Source organism: Haliotis rufescens, unplaced genomic scaffold (assembly GCF_023055435.1).
Source record: "Haliotis rufescens isolate VD_foot unplaced genomic scaffold, xgHalRufe1.0.p SCAF_92, whole genome shotgun sequence".
Lineage (NCBI taxonomy): Eukaryota > Metazoa > Mollusca > Gastropoda > Lepetellida > Haliotidae > Haliotis > Haliotis rufescens.
The window spans coordinates 951,478-975,081 of record NW_025964386.1 but is presented as its reverse complement, the minus strand read 5'-3'; the positions used below and the strand labels follow the sequence as shown (position 1 = coordinate 975,081).

General features: G+C 41.3%; 1 protein-coding gene across 1 annotated transcript; it reads left to right on the top strand.

Moving 5' to 3' along the window:
* Positions 1–591: 591 nt before the first annotated feature.
* Positions 592–19,645, top strand: LOC124135615 (ceramide kinase-like). The gene is made up of 13 exons (XM_048391591.1): positions 592–751; positions 872–1,122; positions 2,879–3,100; positions 3,859–3,981; positions 5,155–5,218; positions 6,137–6,282; positions 8,231–8,305; positions 10,762–10,908; positions 12,348–12,426; positions 12,881–12,918; positions 14,458–14,654; positions 17,100–17,263; positions 18,721–19,645. The coding sequence occupies exons 2-13, from the start codon at positions 924–926 to the stop codon at positions 18,767–18,769; spliced, it is 1,503 nt and encodes a 500-aa protein (XP_048247548.1). The 5' UTR covers positions 592–751; positions 872–923; the 3' UTR covers positions 18,770–19,645.
* The last annotated feature ends 3,959 nt before the right edge of the window (positions 19,646–23,604 follow it).

Genomic DNA, 23,604 nt, shown 5'->3' with positions numbered 1-23,604 from the left:
ATTCCTCTAACCTAAATTACATCCCTTCTGTCACAATTCGGCATACCAAAACATTTGTGGTCTGAAGTTATAGTGGGTGAGTTGCCCTTGCCTGACGCACGTGGAATACGTTCTTTGCTTGTGATGCACGTGTACGTGCTGCTGATTCTCGTTCAAGAAATCCAGAACATTATTTTTTCCTTCACAAACACATTTGTGGCATTGAGTTTTCCCGGTGTGAAACACGAGAAAGTTGCAGGTGGTGCTCGCGTTTGACGCGCTCCGGGTTCTTTTGTAATTCTTTCGTGCCTTCCTTCTTTCGAATTCCTAAGCCAATAATAATAATAATAATAATAATATGATAATTATAATAAAAAATCATCCTTTCCCTCCCTTGACAAGATTGATGAAATCAATAACTATATTAATGGATATGTTGCCAGTCTGGTAAGATCCTGCAAGTCGGAGGAAATTTATCGGTTTTGAAAATGCGCCGATAATTTAACACAGCTCAAAGTCGAAAACAACACTATCAGCCTAGCTGAAGCATTCCACGTACATTTACAGCTGATAACCCCTTATTAAAGCTGCACGCAGCTTGACCTAAGATATGGTGCCTCTTGTGATCAGGAAATGTAGGCGAGTAGTCGTGCAATGTATATTTAGGCAGAGAAGTCATATGGTCACGACGTTTCCTTTGAACTCATCATGAGACACTGCCTTCCGCCGAAGGACATCATCCAATAACGCCCATGCAAGTCTATAATATTTGGCAAGTCTAGATTACTGCAGCAGCATCTAAAATGAAGAATGTCTCTGTGCTCCTTTTTCAAATATTTTATAAGTATAGTTTGTATAAACTGTTTTTTTCTGTAAAATATGTTCATTTCAGAGACTAGGTGTTAGTCTAGCGACGGACGTAAAACTACAAATTACTGTCAGCAATGGAGGGAGGCAAGTCAGCGTTCCCGGGGGAGGAAGGTCCGACTCCCACCCAGAAGATGCAGCTTACTGGGGACAGAGACCATAAAATAGATTTCATGGTCTCTGCTGGGGGCGATTTTGTAACCGACAACGTCCATGTGAGTTTGAGTCTGACGGTGGAAGGCATTTCGTGGAGGAACTTGGTGGATTCAAGAGAGGGTGGGTACTGCGGAAGAGATTGATTCTCGTGAGATAATATGGCTTCTTTGTTTGTGACTTCTTCACGAGAAAAATGGAGTAAATCAGAGTCGTTAAGCATTTAATAAAGGGTTCTTTTCGTCGATGAGACTTGTATGTCGTGGATACGACAAAAAATCACGACAAATCGGTGCGAATGTATTCTGTAAACGATCACTTCCGCATTAATGGTCATAGAGGAGTAGTCTCCCTTTGACCATGAAACCTTTTCCTGGGACCTTGTCCTGACACAATACAAGTATCAGCTAGTATATGGATGAGCGCACAGCTAACTGCGCGCACCAACTGTGAAACTAGTTATCTAGAGGTACCCAGATGGAATAATAAGAATATTTCTAACAGAATTGGATCACTAAAAGCGACATCAATTTTAAGTAATTGCAAACAGGTAGGTACAATGTGCAGCAGAATTTATTATATTTAACATTCTGACATATATTGCTGTGATAATTTACCAAAAGACATTGGACACATAAGTTGATGAAACACCCTAGCTCATATGTGTATATCAAACCAACAACATTCCCCCCCCCCATCTCTTGTAAACAACACCCCACACACTGTAATATAACTGGAAGACTGCAAGTTACATTTGTTATCAACCCAACACCAAGTTACATGTTCATATCAATCAATCAGCATATAGGTTAATTCATATTATTCAAACAGCACGGTATGTATATCATATGTATGTAACAGCATGATATATGTTAACTTATATCTTAAGAATGTAGCATATTTATATCAATCCAACAGTAACATACATGTCCATATCAATCCAACAATAAGATACATTTTTATACCACTCCAAACAGCACATAGCCTGTTCATATCAATCCAACAATAAGTTACATTTTTATACCACTCCAAACAGCACATAGCCTGTTCATATCAATCCAACAATAAGTTACATTTTTATACCACTCCAAACAGCACATAGCCTGTTCATAATAATTCAGCTGCGTGTTACAAGTGTATATTAAACCTGCAGCATGTTACATTTGTATGTCAATCCAACAACGTGTTACATTTGTATGTCAGACTAATAGCATGTTACATTTGTATATCAATCCTACTGCACATTACATGTTGAAATAATAGAGGTCTATGCACTGTTCATGTCAACATTACTGAGGTCAATGCACTTTTCGTGTCGACATTACAGAGGTCAATGCACTGTACATGTCAACATTACGGAGGTCAATGCACTGTTCATGTTGACATTACGGAGGTCTATGCACTGTTCATGTCAACATTACGGAGGTCAATGCACTTTTCGTGTCGACATTACAGAGGTCAATGCACTGTACATGTCAACATTACGGAGGTCAATGCACTGTTCATGTTGACATTACGGAGGTCAATGCACTGTTCGTGTCGACATTACAGAGGTCAATGCACTGTACATGTCAACATTACGGAGGTCAGCATGGTCAGTGCACTGTTCATGTTGACATTACGGAGGTCAATGCACTGTTCATGTTGACATTACGGAGGTCAATGCACTGTTCATGTCGACATTACGGAGGTCAATGCACTGTTCGTGTCGACATTACAGAGGTCAATGCACTGTACATGTCAACATTACGAAGGTCAATGCACTGCTCATGTTGACATTACGGAGGTCAATGCACTGTTCATGTCGACATTACGGAGGTCAATGCACTGTTCGTGTCTGCATTACAGAGGTCAATGCACTATTTGTCTCTTCTCACAGTTACCCTCTCCTGGCCTGACATCATCACCTGTCATCGAGGACGTGTGTCGTCATGGAGACCAACAGAGATAACCGGTGATGTTGACAATGACAAATGTTTCACCTTGCATTATATCGACAGACAAGAAACCCGTGTCTGGAGACACAAATACAGGACATTTGATAGCAGCGAGAGTAATTTCGAAGACATTTTAAGTGCTGTTCTTGAGAAATGCAAGAAAGGTAGGTGATACCTCACTCCAGTGTTGATGGCTGTTGGCTCTATTTTTTACTGTTACGAGGGGGTACAGATGGTCCAGTCATCGAAAGGCGCAGCGATTCGCTGTGCAGAGTTGCGGTCCTTGGGTACGTCAGAAACCTATGATTGTGGGTTCAAATCCTGGTTCGCCCCGATTGTGTTTCTAGGTTTGTCAGCACCATACCCGTGCTTAGGGGTTTCACCGAAGTGGTAAACGTCTGAGACCTGCATCACTTCAGGCTTTCCTCCCACATTAAGCTGACACGCTGTGATATAACTGAAATACTGTTGAAAGATTTATCTTCATTGTTGCTAGGGAATATCCCGATCACGCAGCACTCAACATATTCCAGCTATGTGACGGAAGCCTGAAAATATTCGAGACAAACCAGTGACTGATATTATGAGCAACATTTCATGCCGTGATATAACTGGAATACTGTTAAAAGCGGTGTTAAACCAAACTCACTCACTCACTGTTGTTATGGAAGGGATATCAGCCGATTCATCTTCTACTGTCCAGTTATTTCTAGTATCTTGTTAATATGAATGTTAAGGCACCAGTTATCTTACTTTGCTGTCCCTTTGGAGTGCCAGAAACCTGTGCTTGTGGGTTCCACCAAAAAGGTTAACGACTAAGACCAGCACCACTTTGGGTTTTTCTCCACATCAAATTGACATGCTGTGATATTACTGAAATACTATCCAAAGCGACGTTAAACCAATGTCTCCCTTGTTGCAGATCGTCCCTCCCGACTGTTGGTGTTCATTAATCCTGTCGGGGGAAGAGGGCAAGGGGAAGTCAAGTACAACAGAGTTGTGGCCCCTTTGTTCAAATTGGCCCAGATCAACACAGAAGTCATAGGTACACAATAGTGTATGTAGGTGTGTGTGTGTGAGAGAGAGAGAGAGAGAGAGAGAGAGAGAGTGGGGGGAAGTGAGAGAGAGAGAGGTGAGAGAGAGAGAGTGGGGGGGAGAGAGAGGTGAGTGAGATAGAAGGAGGGGTAAGTGAGAGAGAGAGAGTGGGGGGAAGTGAGAGAGAGAGTGTGTGGGGGAAGTGAGAGAGGTGAGAGAGAGAGAGTGGGGGGGAGAGAGAGGTGAGTGAGATAGAGGGAGGGGTAAGTGAGAGTGAGAGAGGTGAGAGAGAGAGAGTGGGGGGGAGAGAGAGGTGAGTGAGATAGAAGGAGGGGTAAGTGAGAGAGAGAGAGTGGGGGGAAGTGAGAGAGAGAGAGTGTGTGGGGGAAGTGAGAGAGAGAGAGGTGAGAGAGAGAGAGTGGGGGGGGGAAGTGAGAGAGAGAGTGTGTGGGGGAAGTGAGAGAGAGAGTGGGGGGGAGAGAGAGGTGAGTGAGATAGAGGGAGGGGTAAGTGAGAGAGAGAGAGGTGAGAGAGAGAGAGTGGGGGGGAGAGAGAGGTGAGTGAGATAGAAGGAGGGGTAAGTGAGAGACAGGTGAGTGAGAGGGAGGGAGGGGTTAGAGAGAGAGAGAGGGGAGAGAGAGTGAGACACACAGAGATTATGTAACAATGTATGGAGAATGGGACTGTGATATACTGTCTCCGAGCCGACCAGTCCTTGTTTTATTCCCTTGATGCTGAGCGCAGGGTACCAAGTACCATCTTTTCACATCTTTGGCTTAACACAAACAGAGATCGAACCATCAAACTTCTTCCCTCAGGCAGACACTGCATCTGACTGACCACAGAAGCGGGCCATGGTGGTAGTGGAAGTGAGTCGCCACATCACATTGAACCAATTGACATGAACCCAAAACTAGTAGTGTTATATTACCGAAATACAGACGAATGAGTTTTTCCGAGCCAGATTGGGTCGAATGTTGCCTTTCAACACCACCTGAGTGTACTCACTCAATATAGTTAATAGGAGTCTATGTGATAGGGAGGTCTCTGAACTGGATAGTATTGATTGGTGTTGCAAGTTGTATTGGATAATCCTACATGATATCACATGATAGTATATCAATGTCAATGTCAAGATAAATATTTTGAAATGAAGTTCTGAAATATGATTTTTTCTCATCAGTGTCTCAAAATGCATTACACCCAGAAGAAGTGGGGGACACATACGACTTCTCAAGGGTCTCCGGGTAAGTGGAGTTACAGATTAATGAGGTTCAACCCTAGGTGAAGCTCCCCCACCTGAATGATTTTTATGTGTACAGACCTGTCCGTCCTGATTAATAAGGTTCAACTTGTCCGTCCTGATTAGCAAGGTTCAACCTGTCCGTCCTGATTAGCAAGGTTCAACCTGTCCGTCCTGATTAGCAAGGTTCAACCTGTCCGTCCTGATTAACAAGGTTCAACTTGTCCGTCCTGATTAGCAAGGTTCAACCTGTCCATCCTGATTAACAAGGTTCAACCTGTCCGTCCTGATTAGCAAGGTTCAACCTGTCCGTCCTGATTAACAAGGTTCAACCTGTCTGTCCTGATTAGCAAGGTTCAACCTGTCCGTCCTGATTAACAAGGTTCACCCTGTCCACATTGATTAACAAGCTTCAACCTGTCTGTCCTGATTAACAAGGTTCAACTGTATTTCGCTTCTGTAAAAGGCAACTATGCTTGTCGTAAGAGGTGACTAAAAGGATCAGGTGGTCAGGCTAGCTGACTTGATGCATGTCATCGTATCCCAATTGTGTGGATCGATGCCCATGACATCAATCACTGGATTGTCTGGTCCAGGACTCTATTATTAACAGATTGCCGCCATATAGCCATGTTAAACAACAAACAAACAAACAACTGTGAACACACTATTTCATTTAGAAAGTGGTCAAATGTAACAAACGTACAGATTCTCATACTTTTTTGGGTTGATTCCCGTCCGGGATTCGAACCCACACTGCCAGAGTGAGGCAAATCGCTGACTTTGTGTGCCTTACTCCCGGACAGGAATCAATCCAAAAAAGTAATAGAACCTGTACTTTACTCAGAAAGTGTTATCCCAAACATAACATTTGTTAAACAAACAACTGTATCCACTTTGAATCATATAATTATTTCAACAGAGTGGTGGTCCTGGGAGGAGATGGCACGCTCCATAAACTCCTACACACTCTGTTGCCAAGGGTACAGAGAGACGCTGGGATACAAGGTGGCGCCTCTGATACGGACTGGACAGCCTTACCTTTTCCAATTGGAATAATTCCCACAGGTAACCTTCAGATGAAGTATTCTTTCTCGTACTGCTACAATCTGGCATGTTTACATGAAATCAACCAGATGTAACTACAGGACGCATTAATATAACCCTTTCATTAATCTGCGGGGCATGGGTGGCCCAGTCATCTTGGGCGCCTGAATTCGCTATGCAGAGTTGCATCCATTCGGCATGCCAGAAACCTATGAGTTCGAAACCCAGTTCGCCCTGATTATGTTTCACTTAAGTGGTAAACGTCAGAGACCTGCATCACTTCGGGCTTTCCTCCCACATGAAACTGACATGCCTTGATATAACTGAAATACTGTTAAATGCGGTGTTAAACCAAACTCACTCATATTTCTTGGCAGTTTCTACAATAAGATTTATCTTAATCGTTGCTAGGGAATATCCCGATCACGCAGCACTCAACATATTCCAGCTATGTGATGGAAGCCTTAAAAATAATTGAGACAAACCAGTGATTGATATTATGAGCAACGTCTCATGCCGTCGGCAACAATGGCAGGCAATAAGCCAAGTCATTGAGTCTGACCTTTCAGTGGCCTTGTACGACAGACAAACGTGTTGCTGGGCGCCTATTCTAACCCAGAATCCCTATGAGGACATTTGTAAGACTTAGATCCATATTAGGACTCATGCTGTTGAAAAGTCTTTATGGTTTACACATTTGGCGTGTCCACAAACGTAATGCATGAGACAAATGTCAGATATAGTGTAATCCCCTTCACAACCGTATGTAGTGTAACACATGCTCTTTACATGGTGGGGCGGTCGGGTGGCCTAGTGGTTAAAGTGTTCACTCGTCACGCCGAAGACCCGGGTTCGGTTCCCGACATGGGTACAATGTGTGAAGCCCATTTCTGGTGTCCCCCGCCGGGATATTGCTAGAATATTGATAAAAGCGGCGTAAAACCTCACTCACTCACTCACTCACTCACTCACTCACTCACTCACTCACTCACTCACTCACTCACTCACTCACTCACTCACTCCATGGCTTAGGTAATTAACCACAGCTTTGAGGGAGTCCTGACGGCTTCAAATGACCAATTAGTTGATAGAGCGTCTGCCCGGACAGCGGAATGTTGGTGGTCCGATCCCTGTCCCTGTCACACCATAAGACGCTAAAAGATGGTACTTGTTGTTACCCTGTTTGGCGCTCGGCATTAAGGGGCTAAAACAAGGACTGGTCCGCTTTGAGACAGTATACTGTGTGTGAGTGGTGTATGTATGTTACACTGTGGCATGTGGCAGTACGATGACAACCACATCATCCAGTCTGGCCATCTGATCCATTTAATGTCCTCTTATGACAAGCATAAGTTTCGTAGGATCTTTTATCATCCAAAACTGGCATCACTAATGGCTCTGCTACTGAAGCTGTTAGCAGTACTTTTTACACTGAAGACACTGCTAATTACTGTCTACAAATTGAAAAGTTGGAAGAATGATGTTGGATGATAAATAAAATCTCACCCTCGTGTCTTTTGATGTCAAATATATCAACACTCGTTGATAGAAGAGGCAAAAATCCTCGGCAAGCCTCGGAATTTTTCTACTTTTATCAACTCGTGTTGATATATTTGATATCAAAAGACATGAGGGAGAGATTCTCTATCTATTCTAACCCAGAATCAGTGAGTGAGTATTGGTATTATGCAGTTTTAGCAATATTTCAGCAATATCATGCAGGGGCCACAAGAAGTGGGCTTCAAACATTGTACCGATGTGGGGAATTGAACCCGGGTCTTCGGCGTGACGAATGAACACTTTAACCACAAGGCTACCTCACCGCCCCTTACCTAGAATCAACTCGATGGGCCAATTGGACAATTAATCCCCATGCCCTTACTCTTTTCATATAGTATTTCTTATCATATAGTATAGACATCGGTTACATATTCACCAATTAGTGAGTCATTTTGTTTCTTTTTCCCAGGTACAGGAAATGGTGTTGCGAAAAGTCTATATGGAAATGATGACATAGAAACTGCGGCCCTCAACATCATTTCGGGTATGTTGGTTCTTGATAACACAGGGTATTTTCTGTGAAAGCACAGCTTTGCTTGTCTTCTCCAATCATATGAAGAATCATTGAATATGTTTATTGATTGAATATTGATCATTGAGTTTTCATACATGTACATTTGAGGTTATTACATAGTAAAAAATGTAGTTTAAATGAGTTGTTTTAAAGCGCCATCCCCACTGGATAATAACTTTAGAAGAACCATCTACCAACACTCAAGGGCAAGGTGACATACACATCAAGTGACACGTAACATATATGTACGCCATAATGGAATTTCCATGCTGCAAATGACGCAACTGTGATACTTATAAGTTAAAACTTGTGTTCTGTTAGAACTTGCGACGCCAAAAAACAGGCACAATAATTTTAGCCTCGTTTTTGGATAAGCAGCAAACAGAATGGGTTCTTGATGACTACCTTTAACATAGGTTTGGCCTTTGACTTTGTCTCCAACACTCATGTATTGGTCTATTTTATGTTTAGTTTTACTTCAAGCAAGAATGAAACATTTTTTAAGTCTTCCGGAAACAAATCACCCGATTTCAGAAAAAGATAATGAAAACATTATTATTAGTTACATCCTGTAAACACATACGATAGATGTGAAGGTAAAACAGATTCATTGGGTGTAGTTGAAAATAATTCCAGTCACTCACAAATACTGTAGGGGGCACGGGTGGCCCAGTCGTCTAAAGCGCCGCGATTCGCTGTGCAGAGTTGCGTCCCTTGGCCACGCCAGAAACCTATGATTGTGGGTTCGAATCCCAGTTCGCCCAGATTATGTTTCTAGGTTTGTCAGCACCATACCCGTGCTTCTGGGTTTCACCGATGTGGTAAACATCTGAGACTTGCATCACTTCGGGCTTTCCTCCCACATTAAGCTGACACGCCGCGATATAACTGGAATACTGTGAACAGCGGCGTTAAACCCAACTCACTCACTCCCTGACTCACAAATGCTGTAAATCCTGCAATAAATGCGTCTCCAAATTAAAACGACAGCTGACCCCTAGCCAAAAATGTGAGTCAAAATCAATGCGACTCCCCCCACCCCATCCCCAGTGGTACATATGATACAAATCCTTACCTTAATCCAATCAAACAGCAAATAGCATCGCTTATTAGCACTGAGTAAAGCACTTCCTTACTAACAATAAACAGTGTTTTCCTAAAAACAACACACAGTATATATGTTTATTCTGTTGACTGGCGTTAAGGAAGTTCAAAGGCAATAAAATAATTGAACCAACAACAGTTGACTGATTGGAGTGGTCAATGATGCCTAGTTTGACCAAGTGGGTCGAACTCTTGACCCCAACTCACCTGATGCCTGTTGTGTAATTCCTATCTTTAAATGACATTGTTATATACTTGTTACAGCTGCTGCTCAATAAACTGTGTTTGTGTATAAATTCAAGTTTGTATTTCCGCTGTCCAAAGTGTGCAGATTGTTGATAGTTATTTTGGAGACATAAATGCGAAGTTTCATTAATGTGAACAAAGAGCACACTATGACTCATCGGTATAGATCCTTATACAATTTTTGCCAAGCAAGGATCTATACCGAATCGTCGCATCACAATAGAATAAAGATCTTGTCATCCATAACATATCTTGTCTTCATTATCAGTAATATCACTTACTTACTTTTAAAAATGCCAGTCAATCAGTTTCACTTTACTTTTTATTTCAGAACTTGTAGGCCACAGGCCTTTTTGTACAGATGAAATACAATTAAGGTGCAAACAGTATAAGATATTATACACATTTCTTTGCTTTTTAACATGTTTAACAAAAGCAGTTTTAACATAACTGCACATTATACATGTTGGAGTATTTGTTTTCTTACAGCATTGGCATAAAACAAGTACTTTGCTGTATTCATATTGATAATAGGGTCTTGCGATGACAGTAGTGTATTAAACTTCAGAATATTTGGAAAGATGGAAAATTTAGATTTTATGTAACTTTGCCTAAGAAGGCTATAAGCTGGACAAATTAACAAAAAGTGATATTCATTTTCGATATGGTTTAAGTTACAAACTTAACATTTTCTAAATTCACTAGGAATATTATAATGTCGTCCACGTTCCATTTCTAAATTGTGAGAACTAAGCCAAAAACGAGTCAATGTGGTTCTGAATTTATTTACAGTTATACTACTCAAATAGTTCTCACATAAAATGGATGTTTTAATCTGTGCATAATAAGCCATTTGGGGGCTTTCAGATAAGCCACTATGCCAAACCTGAAAAAAGTTGTCTTTTAACCGTTGACGTAACATAATTAAAAATACGGTCAATCAGTTTACACAAATATGTAGTTATTTTGAAGCTCAAGGAAATGTGACACTAAGCACTTTCGTCACTCCTCGATCCTCTATTCCTCCAGAGTCAGGTGCAAATCAGCTGACAAATGTGTTCTTGTTGGTGTCTCAGGGTGTAAGACCTTCAAGAACATTGCCAGCATCAGTCACTGTGGCAGTCATCTGAGTTTTTCGGGGGTGCTATTTGGCCACGGCTTCTGGTGTGACCTCTTCGACACTCTCTTGGAAGAGAGACAGTTGGGCCGGTTCCGGTTCTTCTGTAAGTAGTGACCAGTGGTATTTTTTTATAATAATAATAATAGAATTGTTTTGTGCACTTTTGCACCCATTTATTTATCAGATGATCCTCCTGTGAAGCATGTCAAGACTCATGATGAAAACAAGGCATTCCACAGTTTTGTTAAATGAGCAATTACGTGGGACATAATCTTAATGTCAATGTTGATTTTGTTGATGGTTCTGCACTGCTGGACGGTACAGGAATGAGTGTCAACCAAGTGAAGTGCCGTATCAATTCGGCACAGACTGAGTTTGTCAAGGAGAGGCTATCTGAACAACCTCTGCATCGAGTTTATGTGCAGTGTCTTGATCGAGAGAGTTCGCAACCCTGCCGAGTCCTTCGCTTGGATGAAGTCGGCTGGCTTGAAAAGTGAAACAGAAGGCTTTCTGTTTGCTGTCAGGACCAGTCACTTCCCACTCATAACCGTCAATGTGTGATTTTGCATATATATCAAAATGTAAATATGAAATGTAGAATATGCAACAATTAACACATTGTCAGTGGATGCCCAGCTTTGGCACAAACACAGTATCTTAAACCACATGATGGAGTGGCTCGATCCTTTTATTACGGCCTTCACCATGCTTGTGGTTTTGACACAGAGGTCTATCCATGGTACGACCCAGAATATGTAGAGGGCATCATGTAAAATGATAAATACAAAATTCTTTGGAATAGGCCCATTTACAGCCTCAGACGTATCCAGGCCAACAAACCTGATCTTGTCCTTTTTGATAAATCCAATGAAATCATTTATATCATTGAATTTTCTGTCCCTTTTGACACTAATGTGATTGACAAGATTGACGAAAAACATGGCGGACGTTGCTTTCAAAATGTCCCGCTTGCATCCCAAGTACCAAGTTGAGTTGGTACCTCCCAGTCTGTTAACTGACATTGGGAGAGTACCAGGGCTTTGTTGCCAGGAATACAGCCCTTCTGACAATAGATGTAATGCAGAAGGCTGCAGTGTTTTATGTGATATACCGTATTCGTCATAATAAGCGCCCAGGGCGCTCTCAAAATTAGAAATTGGGTGCTCTTATTAGAATATAATTTTGGTGAGAAAAAAACAGAGTTGAAATATTGTAAATTTTGGGGTTTATGCTGACAGCCTAAAAACCTGTGCATATGATACACGACATATATTTTCCAGAATTTAATTGCCCATAACTAAGGGTGCATATAACACACGAGTGTGTATTATACACAAATAAATAAGTCTTATGTACATTGATCAATCGGAAGGGGTGCTCATTGAGATTGTTCACTAGCCAATATATTAGCAAATATAGCCGTGGGCGCTTATTAGAGCAGGGCGCTTATTATGTTGAATACGGTAGGCATTTCCTGTTAAAAAGCTGTGATAAGTATGGCGCAATCCTCTATTATGTTTATTTGTGTATTTCCTGTTTTAGTTGGAATGCTGTCAGCATTTCTGAGGTCTCGGCGCGAGTTCGATGTTCAAATAGACTACTTGCCCTACGACACACCCACGTGAGTTATCATTACTGGACCATTATGTATTCTATTATATAGAAATACCATTATCTGTAACAAAATATGACTAACACCCCAAGCTTTTTGCTGGAATAAACTATTGCAGATTACCTATGGTAAATATCAACCACAGATCTGCAACAAATGGAACTTAAAGTTTTCTTCAGTCATACTCAACATTAGTTATTGTAATGATGATAATGTTGCAATTATTGAAAGCATTGGTCAGTACTGGTTTGATGTTCATATAAAAATATATAAAATCTTGAAAAATATTATCCAATCATAGCTTGTGACATTTTTACTGCATGCTCTATTTCCAAATCCGGGTGACTGCACGACTAGTTCTTAGACAGTGTAACAATAAAAATTCTCACAGGGATGAAAATAAACAGGAAGTGTTTATTGTTTTATTGAATGGTATCATGTCAAATTGATTTACCTCTTGCAGAGACGGAAGTGAAGTGGACAATAGCGACACAGAAACAAGTATGTCGCCATGTGCATATAATGTTATTTCTTTTCTTATGTTTTTAGTATATTTTTCAAAATATACTACTCAACTTTTTATATGGATAATTAGATATGATGAATTATTTTTATATATATACCATATTCGACGTAATAAGCGCCCAGGGCGCTCTTAAAATTAGAAATAGGGGGCTCTAACTAGAATTTTGGTGAAAAAAACCCAGAGTTGAAAGATTGTAAATTTCGTGGTTTATGCTGACAGCCTGAATGACACAAAAGAAAAGTCTGTGCGTATTATACACGATGAACATATTTTTCCAGAATTGAATTGCCCGTTATTATGGATGCATATAATACACGAGTGTGTATTATACACGATAAAATAAATCTTGTGTACATAGATCAATTGGAAGAGGTGCCAATTGGGATTGTTCACCAGCCAATATATTAGCAAATATCGCCGTGGGCGCTTATTAGAGCGGGGCGCTTATTACGTCGCATACGGTACTTGACATGAGAATCGTTTCTGTGTATCGTGGAAAGATAAAAGATATATCCCTACCTAAAGTGCAGTAGTATATGTTCATGTCTCACGCAGTCTCAACCTGTGAATTAGAATTAGAATAGATGTTCACTCACCAAGGCATGCTTCTCGTAAGAGGCGACTAACGGGATCGGGTGGTCAGGCTCACCGACTTGGTTGATGCATGTCATCATATTCCAATTCCGCAGATCGATGTCAATCACTGGATTGTCTGGTCAAGACTCAATTCTGTATAGACAGCTGTCATAAAGCTTGAGTATTGCTGAGTGCCGCATTAAACAACAAATGAACAAAAAAACATGCAGTCGCGATATATATAGACTGTTGAAAATATTTCATTGCGTAATAATTTAGACACTTAATGTACCTAATCAGGCAGGAGATTTCGTTTCATACCGGCTGTCCATCCATAAAGATACCACAGACGTATTTGGCTTATTTCACCGAGAAGAAGCCTGTCCATTATTCATGTCAGAAACTTATCATGAATACGAATCCTGGTTCGCCCTGATTTTCTTTTAAGGTTTGTCATCACCTTATCCGTGCTTGTGGATTTCACCAAAGTGATAAATGTCTGAGACTTGCATCACTTCATGCTTGCCTCTCATATCAACCTGACACGCATTGATATAACGTAAATATTATTCAAACGGCGTTAAACCTTGAAACTCGCTCGCTCGCTCACTCACTCACTCACTCACTCACTCACTCACTCACTCACTCACTCACTCACTCGTCCGCGAATACATGATCCGCGAATAAGGACACAATTTTGTTTCAAGTCTGAAAACCTAAGATTTAGGACATTATGGAATGTATCCACTTTATCACTTTGGGGTCTGAGCGATTATGCAGTCATCAGGCTGAAATGTCCGGAACTAGTGTAGAATTAACTGCTGGATGATACAACACCCGATATAAACCAGAAGTCCTGAACATTGAGATAAGTGTGTGTGTAAATAAATATGTGTTTGAGAAAATTTGAGTCTAGTTTGTGTTATATTTTTTCGTAGAACCAGTTTGGAAGACAATAGAGGGTCGTTATACCGGAGTATTATGTTGTCCTTCTGTACCGGTCCCTCAGGAGAATACGGACAAGTGCGTCTTTGACGTCAATGCGGAGGCAATGTCTTTGGTGATGGATAAGCAGTGTGGGAGGTGGACATTCTACTCCTGGCTTTACAAGATGACCCAGTTGCATAAAGACGCCGTGAGTAAATATTCCTATCAAAGATTAAGTACTTTAAAAAAGGGTTTGTGTGAAGATTATTATCCCCGCCCAACAAAGTTGGCGGGGGATATAGAAACGGGCTCCGTCCATCCGTACGTCCGTCCGTCACATTTCGTTTACGGAGCATAACTCAGAAACCGTTCAATATATTTTCATAAAACTTTGCAGGTCTGTCAAGTACATGCTGAACTGACTTTTAGAAATTTTTATTTTTTACGTTTCCATGGCAACAAGATGGACTTAGGTTCCAAACTCTTCTTTTTTTTACAATTTCCATGACAAGTTCCGCCTCGGTTAAAAAAGGTTAGGGTTTGTTTAGATTTAATTATGTCATAAATTCTGCAACAGGGGCAGGGGATATAGCCACGTTACTGGCAAACTCTTGTTATTACTGTTATTGTTGTTGTTACTACTACTACTACTACTATCAAAATAAACATGAGGCCCATAGGGCCTGTATCGCTCACCTGGATATATACGCAGTCATGACAAAATAATACTGCAAATATTTCGTAATTTTGACTCTGTCAGCATTTAAAAGGAGTGAATGGGAAATCTGACTACAAATATAGCGTTAAGATCTGAACCATTTCCATGTTATGATCCAGGATTTAAGCTTCCAGAGGCAAGGCTGGACCCCAGGGCGAATCCTATTGGCAAAATTGTTTTATTCTCTTCATAACAAACAAATGTATACAGTGTATCTGTTTATTATAGGGTGGGGATAATATCGGTTTGCATGTTATGGTTAAGGTTCTAACTCCTTTGGGAGTGCCGGACACATAAACAGAAGGGCAGTCCTGGTAGCATATGTGTATTTGTCTTGCTATACTAAGCAGTTACATATATACATGTGTTATATGTGGTAAGTTGCATGTAATGCATGGAGTTGGTATTGTGTGTAAGTAGTCACATGACCTAACATGGCAATGTCCATGGATTCGTCGCGAGCTATCATTCATTCTAGGGTAAGTATTCAAAACTTGGTAAGTTGATGACCCCTATTTCGCCCCGCCCCTCAGCCCCTTGGGGGGTCAGCCCCACCATTTGTACAATTGTGAATCCTCACCACCGGAGAATGCTTCCAACCAACTATGTTTGATATCTATCTCTTAGTTCCATAGTAGAAGTCGCTTAAAGCAACATCGCCAAATTACCCCATTAGGCCCCGCCTCTCAGTCCCCTGGGGGGGGGTCAGTGCTACCATTTGTACAATTTTTAATCCCCACCACGTAGGGATGCTTCCAGTCAAATTTCATTAATTTCAAATTAGTGGTTCAGAAGAAGAAGTTGTTTGAAAGAATTGTTGACATAAGGAAAACGGACGGACAGATGACAGACGCCACAGTATGGCATAAGCTCACCTTGGTCCTTCGGACCCGGTGAGCTAAAAATGCAGCAAAGAGGGTTTGAGTGATCTTGGCATAGTCAGGCTGGTTAGGCTCATCATCAGCTCAGGGCCCTTGCCCCCTCTACACGCAGCCCAGACAGCGAATGGGACTTCTCCCAGGAAGGGTTGCCAAGTCAAACCAACCGAGAACTTTTCAGAGAATGTGAAGACTCCCCAACACTGCAGCTTTCTGCATTACCCAGATTGTCAGAAGGGCTGTATTCCTGGCAACAAACCCGGGTACTCTCCCAAAGTCAGTCAACAGATTTGGAGGTACCAAACCTGAGGCACAGGGAACGGACAACTTGGTACTTGGGATGCAAGCGTGACATTTTGAAAACGAGGTCTATTTGCCATGTTTTTTCTGAATCTTATCAATCACATTAGTGTCAAAAGGGATAGAAAATTCAATGATAAAATTGATTTCATTGGATTTATCAAAAAGGACAAGATTAGGTTTGTTGGCCTGGATAGGTCTGAGGCTGAAAACGGACCTATTCCAAAGAATTTAATCAGGCACTTTGCTCATTTCTGTACCGTCCAGCAGTACAGAACCATCAACAAAATCAACACTGACATTGAGATTATGTCCCACATATTTGGCTCGTTAAAGGAAACTGTTGAATGCCTTGTTTTTATCATAAGTCTTAAAATGTTTCACAAGAAGATCATCAGACAAATTAATGTGTGCAGAAGTGAACAATACAAGTCTGAAATGAAGAGCCTACACGTTAATCAAACCACGTCCTCCCATTATGATTGGTATATATAAGAGATTGAGGGTGGTGGGATCGATTGTCTGACATGATACTTCGTGTGAGGGTGTCAATACCCTGAATTTCGTGTTTCATCCAATCAACAACACCAAAAGAATTTGAGAGGACAGGAACAGCATAAGTATTTGTGCCTTTATTGTTGTTCGTTGTTGCGAACGTAAATTATTGGTATTAGTATTAGTATTGGTATTACGGTAGTATTAGTATTGGTATTATTATTGTTGTTGTTATTTTACTTTTATTATTTTTTTATTTCAGTTCAACGGCTACGATTTTGTAACTATGATACAGGTTAAATCATTCCGACTTCGAGTAATAGGAAGAGAAGGAACCACTGAACGTGAAAAACGTCTGGAGAGTAAGATGAACATTGACGGCGAGATCCATGGTGTGGAGTCGGGCGGACTGGACATCACTGGCAGGTGAGGAGCCCCATTGTGGTCACTTTGTGGATGTCAGGGATAAAGAAGTCACACTGACATGTTTTCCTGATGGGGATGCAGGTTTTTGTTAAAGGGTTGAAGTCCTTGGTCAGGTCAGATAGGGACTGTCCAGTCAAAACAAATGGCTAGTCGGACTGTTGTTGTCAAATGGCGGTCGTGTTAAATATACAAACTATATCTGATGCACGTCCATGTCAATTCTTCATGGATTTGTATACTGGTATACTCGACGTTCCGCCATCACCCGTGGACAGCCTCTGTGGCCTAGTGGTAGAGGGTCCGCCCGGAGAGCGGAAGGTCTGGGGTTCAATCTCCCCTGCGACATGCCAATAGATGGTACTTGTTTTTACCCTGTCTGGCGCTCGGCATTAAGGGGCTAAAACAAGGACTGGTCGGCTCGGAGTCAGTATACTGTGTGTGAGTTGGGTATTCATGTTAAACTGCGGCATGGTATCTCAGTGAGCTAGCACTGTAAATCGGCATCTGTCAAGACTAGTACAAGTAGACACAAGCACACACACCACACGCACGCACGCGCACGCACACGCACACGCACACACACACACACACGTGCATGCATATTGCTATGTAAGTGCAGTAATCTTGGACGTGATGTTAAACCCCATTTCGCTTTTTGCTTCACCTCCATCACCCGTGAATACATACAGTGATTGATGAACTTTCCTTTGCCTAACAGGAGAAGAAATGGCAGCAAGGCGGTAGCCCATGTTGCACGTAAAATATTGCCGTTTGTGAGATGTCATATGAGCTTTCATTGGTCTTAGCACTTGCTGGTTTCCCTTGTCACTGTAACAAGGCCGTGGCTTGAATCGTCTGTTACAAATAGCTACAGCACTGTAAAACAGCAGTATGTATTCACGGGTGATGAAAGGACTTACAGTATACAAAATATTGACGATGTATCGGATCTACTGTTGCATGGATCACAGCAAAATTGTGCTGTATCACGACTCCAATTATCGCTGACTTTGCTATTATATCGGGAGCAAAATATGCCGAGTAGATTGAGTTGGGTTAAACGCCTCTTTGAACAGTATTCCAGCTATATCACAGCGTGTCAGTTTAATGTGGGAGGAAAGGATGCTGGTCTCAGACTTTTACCACTTCGGTGAAACCCACAAGCACGATATGGTGCTGACAAACCCAGAAACATAATCGCAGCGAACCGGGATTCAAACCCACGATCATCGGTTTCTGCCATGCCAAAAGTAAGCAACTTGGTACAGCAAAATGCGGTGCCTCAGATGACTGGGCCACCCACGCCCCAAGAGGATTGAAATTTAATAGAACTAATGTTGATGGTTTTTTCCGAACAAACCCCAAGGTTATTGATCCCCAGGAAATCTGTTCAAGTTTTAAGTAATGACCTTACTGTACTGTGATTCCCACTTACTCACGCATCATCTGGTTTTCAGACTCCATCGTAACCTAGTGAAGATGTTTGGAAGCAGAACTATGCGCTGATGAGATTGAAGGTTATAATCATTATCCTCCAACTCTGTCGTATAAACTGATCGTTGACGGCACTGTGTACACGTGGAATGAGGAGGCTGCAGATATACAGCAGGTTGGGAAACGTCGAAACTGGAGTTCTGAATCACCTGGAACATCTGAACCGAGGGGCAGTACGTCTCATCAACATAAGTCCAAGGAGAGATGTGGCAGAGGCCCCAATGCCTTATTTACTACTAGTGGCAGTGTAAACAACGCTATCAGTGTCAGCAGCATCCTCGCTACAGATGACAATCCTCTACCAGTGAATCCGAACACCGGAATAGACGATATAATTTGTTCGTCAAATACTGCACCTAGTGTCAGTTCTCCAAACACTTATGACAGGGCTATTGTGAATATACTAATACTACTACTACTACTACTAATAGTAATAATAGTAATAATAATAATAATACACAGTATAATGTAAGCACTGTTATTAATGTGTGCATGGAACATTCATGGACTTAAGTCCATAGGAGAGTCAGCTGACTTTATTTCATTTTGTTAAACTTTAGATATATTCTGTTTGATAGAAACCATGTGTTTAAACAAACTGTTCTGTAACCAGAATGGTAATTTTGAAACCTTTGTTTGTAATCCAAAGCGATTTTCCAGTCAAGGTAGATTTTCTGGAGGGTTAGCAGTATGTGTAAGAAAGACATTGACACATCTTCAGAAAGAGTTCACAGCCACTGGAACACTAACCTTATTAAGTTAAGGAGGGGGCACGGGTGGCCCAGTCGTCTAAGGCGCCGCGATTCGCTGTGCAGAGTTGCGTCCCTTGGGCACGCCAGAAACCTATGATTGTGGGTTCGAATCCCGGTTCGCCCCGATTATGTTTCTAGGTTTGTCAGCACCATACCCGTGCTCGTGGGTTTCACCAAAGTGGTAAACGTCTGAGACCTGCATCACTTCGGGCTTTCCTCCCACATTAAGCTGACACGCCGCGATATAACTGGAAAACTGTTATAAGCGGCATTAAATCCAACTCCCTCACTCCCTCAGAGTTAAGGATAGGTTGTCTCCCTTTACCATTTTCTTGGCGTTTGTTTATATTCCCCCCCACCCAACTACAGTAACAGTGAAGAAAACGGCATTGAATACTGGAACCAACAACTGATTGCATTATGTATGACGATGGAGAAACATGTACATTGATCCTGTCTGGTGATTTTAATGCTAGAACCGGGTGTCAATTAGATTATATTTTGGATGATGGTATTGAATATTTACCCACAGATGAAGATTACAAGGCAGATTATTTTGGTTGTGCTAAAAATTCACTTAATGCAAATGTTAATAATTTTGGTAGAAGTTTATCAGACTTCTGTAAGCTATTTTGTGTACATATTGTAAATGGGAGATCTGTACTGGATAGCACTGGTAGCTTTACCTCCAGCGCCCATACAGGTTGTAGTGTTGTGGATTATTTCATTGTATCTACTGAGTTATTTCCAAATGTTTTAGACATGTCAATTTCACAACGCACAGAGTCTGATCACTTACCTATAGTGACCGCCTCTGTGGTCTAGTGGTAGAGCATCCGACCGGGGAGCGGAAGGTCCTGGGTTCAATCCCCGGCCAGCGTCATACCCAAAGACGTTATAAGATGGTACTTGTTGTTACCCTGACTAGTCGGCTCGGAGTCAGTATACTGTGTCTGAGTGGGGTATTCATGTTCAACTGCGGTATGGTATTTCAGTGTGCTAGCACTATAAATTGGCCTCAGTCCGGACTAGTACAAGCAGCCTAACACGTACAAGCAGCCACACACGTGTCTGAACGTTGTTATATGAGTGCAATAATCTTGGACGTGACTTTAAACCACATTTCACCTCACCTCACCTCACCTCACATCACCTCACATCACTTATAGCAAAGTAAAATCATTGTTACAAACTGAAAGATATTTTACTTGTTTAAACAAAAAAGTTTAATCAGAACTTATTGTATAGCTTAGAATTTCTTTGTACGATATTGTGAACTCTATTTGTACAAACTGTTCATCTGGAGAAGTAGAGGATGAATACCATGTCTTACTTATATGTGAAACCTATTCCCATTTAAGGTATTAATGTCTCCATATGTTGCAAGGTATTTTTAAAGACTGTCAGTTAATGACAAATCTGCTAAACTCTGAAAATTCTGATATGATCCATGCTGTTTCTGTATTTTTAAAACATGTCTTTATAATGAGAATGTGTAACTTGATATAAAATCTAATCATGAACATCACGTGACAAATGTTAATATCCAATCTGCATTATACTTATGTGCCTTTATGCCTAAATAACTGAAAACACTGTCTGTATCAGGATTTGAAATGAAACACTTGTTATGGGTATAAGGGCGGTCGTGTAGCCTGGTGGTTAAAGCGTTCGCTCGTCAGGCAAGACCTAGGTTCGATTACCGGCATGGGTACAATGTGTGAAGCCCATTTCTGGTGTCCCCCGCCGTGATATTGCTGGAATATTGCTAAAAGCAGCGTAAAACCAAACTCACTCTCACCTTTCTTGGTATACTCTACTTCGTTAATCTGCCATGTAGTTGATATGTTACATGTGTTGAAATCATCTATTAAACCAATTCATTCTAGATTTGAACTTTGCTTCTTTGATTATTCTTAAAGGAACCGTTACTGTGATGCAGCTAGTTTTATCATACCTGTGATGCAGCTAGTTTTATCATTCCTGTGATGCTTTGTGAATGAACAGAGTGATCTCCAATATCACTCATTCGTTAGTTCTTGACAGACTGTTTGAAATTCACAAAGTTTCAAGTTTTTAAAAACAAAATAAAAAAGTCACTGTTCATTCTGGATGTCTTGAAACATGTGAAAAAATGTGTTCTAAAAATGTTAAGCTCCTCTTTTTGGAGAAAAACTGTGTGTCTTAGATCAGTGACTGAAAGAAAAAATTCAGGCCCTATCCCCCAGGCTAGTCTGTCTTACAGACCCTGATACAAATATATATCAAATACAGCCCATACAAGTCTATAATGTTGAGCAAGTCTAGATTACTGAAAATGAAGAGAGTCACTGGGCTCCCTTTGACTATATTTTTATTAAGATAACTGAACAAGTGTGTTTTTCTGTATGATGTGTTCATTTCAGAGACAAGATGTTAGTCTACCCCCAGGCATATTAGGGGGCGGTTGGGTAGCCTAGTGGTTAAAGCGTTTGCTTGTCACGCCGAAGACCCGGGTTCGATTCCCGACATGGGTACAATGTGTGAAGCCGATTTCTGGTGTCCCCCGCTGTGATATTGCTGGAATATTGCTAAAAGCAGCGTAAAACCATACTCACTCACTCACTCACCCAGGCATATTAAAAATTCTAGGTCCCCAAAGGCGTCTAAATTAGATCAATGGTTTTCAGACTTGATGGCATATCGTCATGGTCTGACGGCATGGGGCGTTGATCATGACATCAACCACTGGTTTTTCTGGCCAAGAGTATTTACAGACCTGCGCTGTAAAATAACATACTCTCATTTGGTATACATTTCTTCAGGAGAGGCTTGGTTTGATTTCTCACATGAGTCCCCCACTATTAAATATTACTACAGGGGCAAAATCACTCTCATTCATTGATGTAAGGGCGGTCGGGTAGCCTAGTGGTTAAAGCGTTCGCTCGTCACGTCGAAGACCCGGGTTCGATTCCCGACATTGGTACATCGTGTGAAACCCATTCTGGTGTTTCTGGTGTGATATTGCTGGAATATTGCTAAAAGCTGCGTAAAATCATACTCACTCACTCATTGATGTAAGCTCGCGGTCAAGAAGAAGGCAGCAAGAATAGCATTATAATGATGTTGATATGAACTACATGACTTTGGTGGTACGTAAAACCTAATTGTGATCATCCATTGGTGATTCTGGGTTACAAATAGGCCCCCAGCAACCTAAGCTGGTCGGAAGCGGCTACCAGATTTAGTTGATTGTGTGTAATCGTATTCTGACGGCTTGGATCGTTGCTCACAATATCTATCACTAGATTGTCCGGTCCAGACTTGAGTACTTATTGGCCACCATCCATCTTCCTGTGGCAAGGGGGGTAACTGACTATAAAATTTAGTTTCCACACTTGTCGAACTAGGTTGGAATTCTGGAGTTATATTTTGGCTCGACTAAAGAGTCTATGCATTGTCCAATCAAAATCGCGTAACGAACGACATGGATTTCAACGTGCAGATTTCAATCGACTTCAGGATTTGAAAAGCATGTGTACCACAAACTGGGCGTCGACAGATAATTTGAAATTTTTTTCATGTTTCAATCAAGGTACTCAAGTGGATTGTTTTACTTCTTCGGGGCGTAAGACCAGTTTTATTACAATATTGATCTTGATTATTGATCAGTTCGACTTGGCTGGGCGCTGCCATTTTGTTTGAAGCAAATTCAAGTGATATAAGAGATGGAACTTGATTGGTCAAAAGGAGAGATATAGAAGGGACATAACTCGTAATATCCACAGGTAGCGCTACGATCGAGCCTGGAAATTCCAGCCAAGTTCGGCAAGGATGGAAACTGGACTTTTCTAGTCAGATAACGCCCTTGCCTCGGGAAGATGACCACCGTCGTGTAGCTGGAATAGTGCTGAGTGCGGCGTCAAGCAACAACAAACAAAATCGAATCGTGTGGATAGCTATAACCACTTGTCAAAACAGACCCATCCTCGATTGTCATATCCAATAACCAGTGTGTCATAACTCAATTCTACCCTAGACTCATTTGCCACTGTAACTTCTTTCGGAGCCCGAATCAAATGGCTCGACGCTAAAAATAGACGTGCAATCACGAGC

Bases quoted from the DNA above. Each gene is read 5' to 3' on its own strand.
- LOC124135615 (XM_048391591.1), top strand. From the start codon at position 924: ATGGAGGGAGGCAAGTCAGCGTTCCCGGGGGAGGAAGGTCCGACTCCC. The intron at 1,123-2,878 runs GTGGGTACTGCG...CTCTTCTCACAG, and splicing joins CTTGGTGGATTCAAGAGAGG to TTACCCTCTCCTGGCCTGAC. The intron at 5,219-6,136 runs GTAAGTGGAGTT...TTATTTCAACAG, and splicing joins GACTTCTCAAGGGTCTCCGG to AGTGGTGGTCCTGGGAGGAG.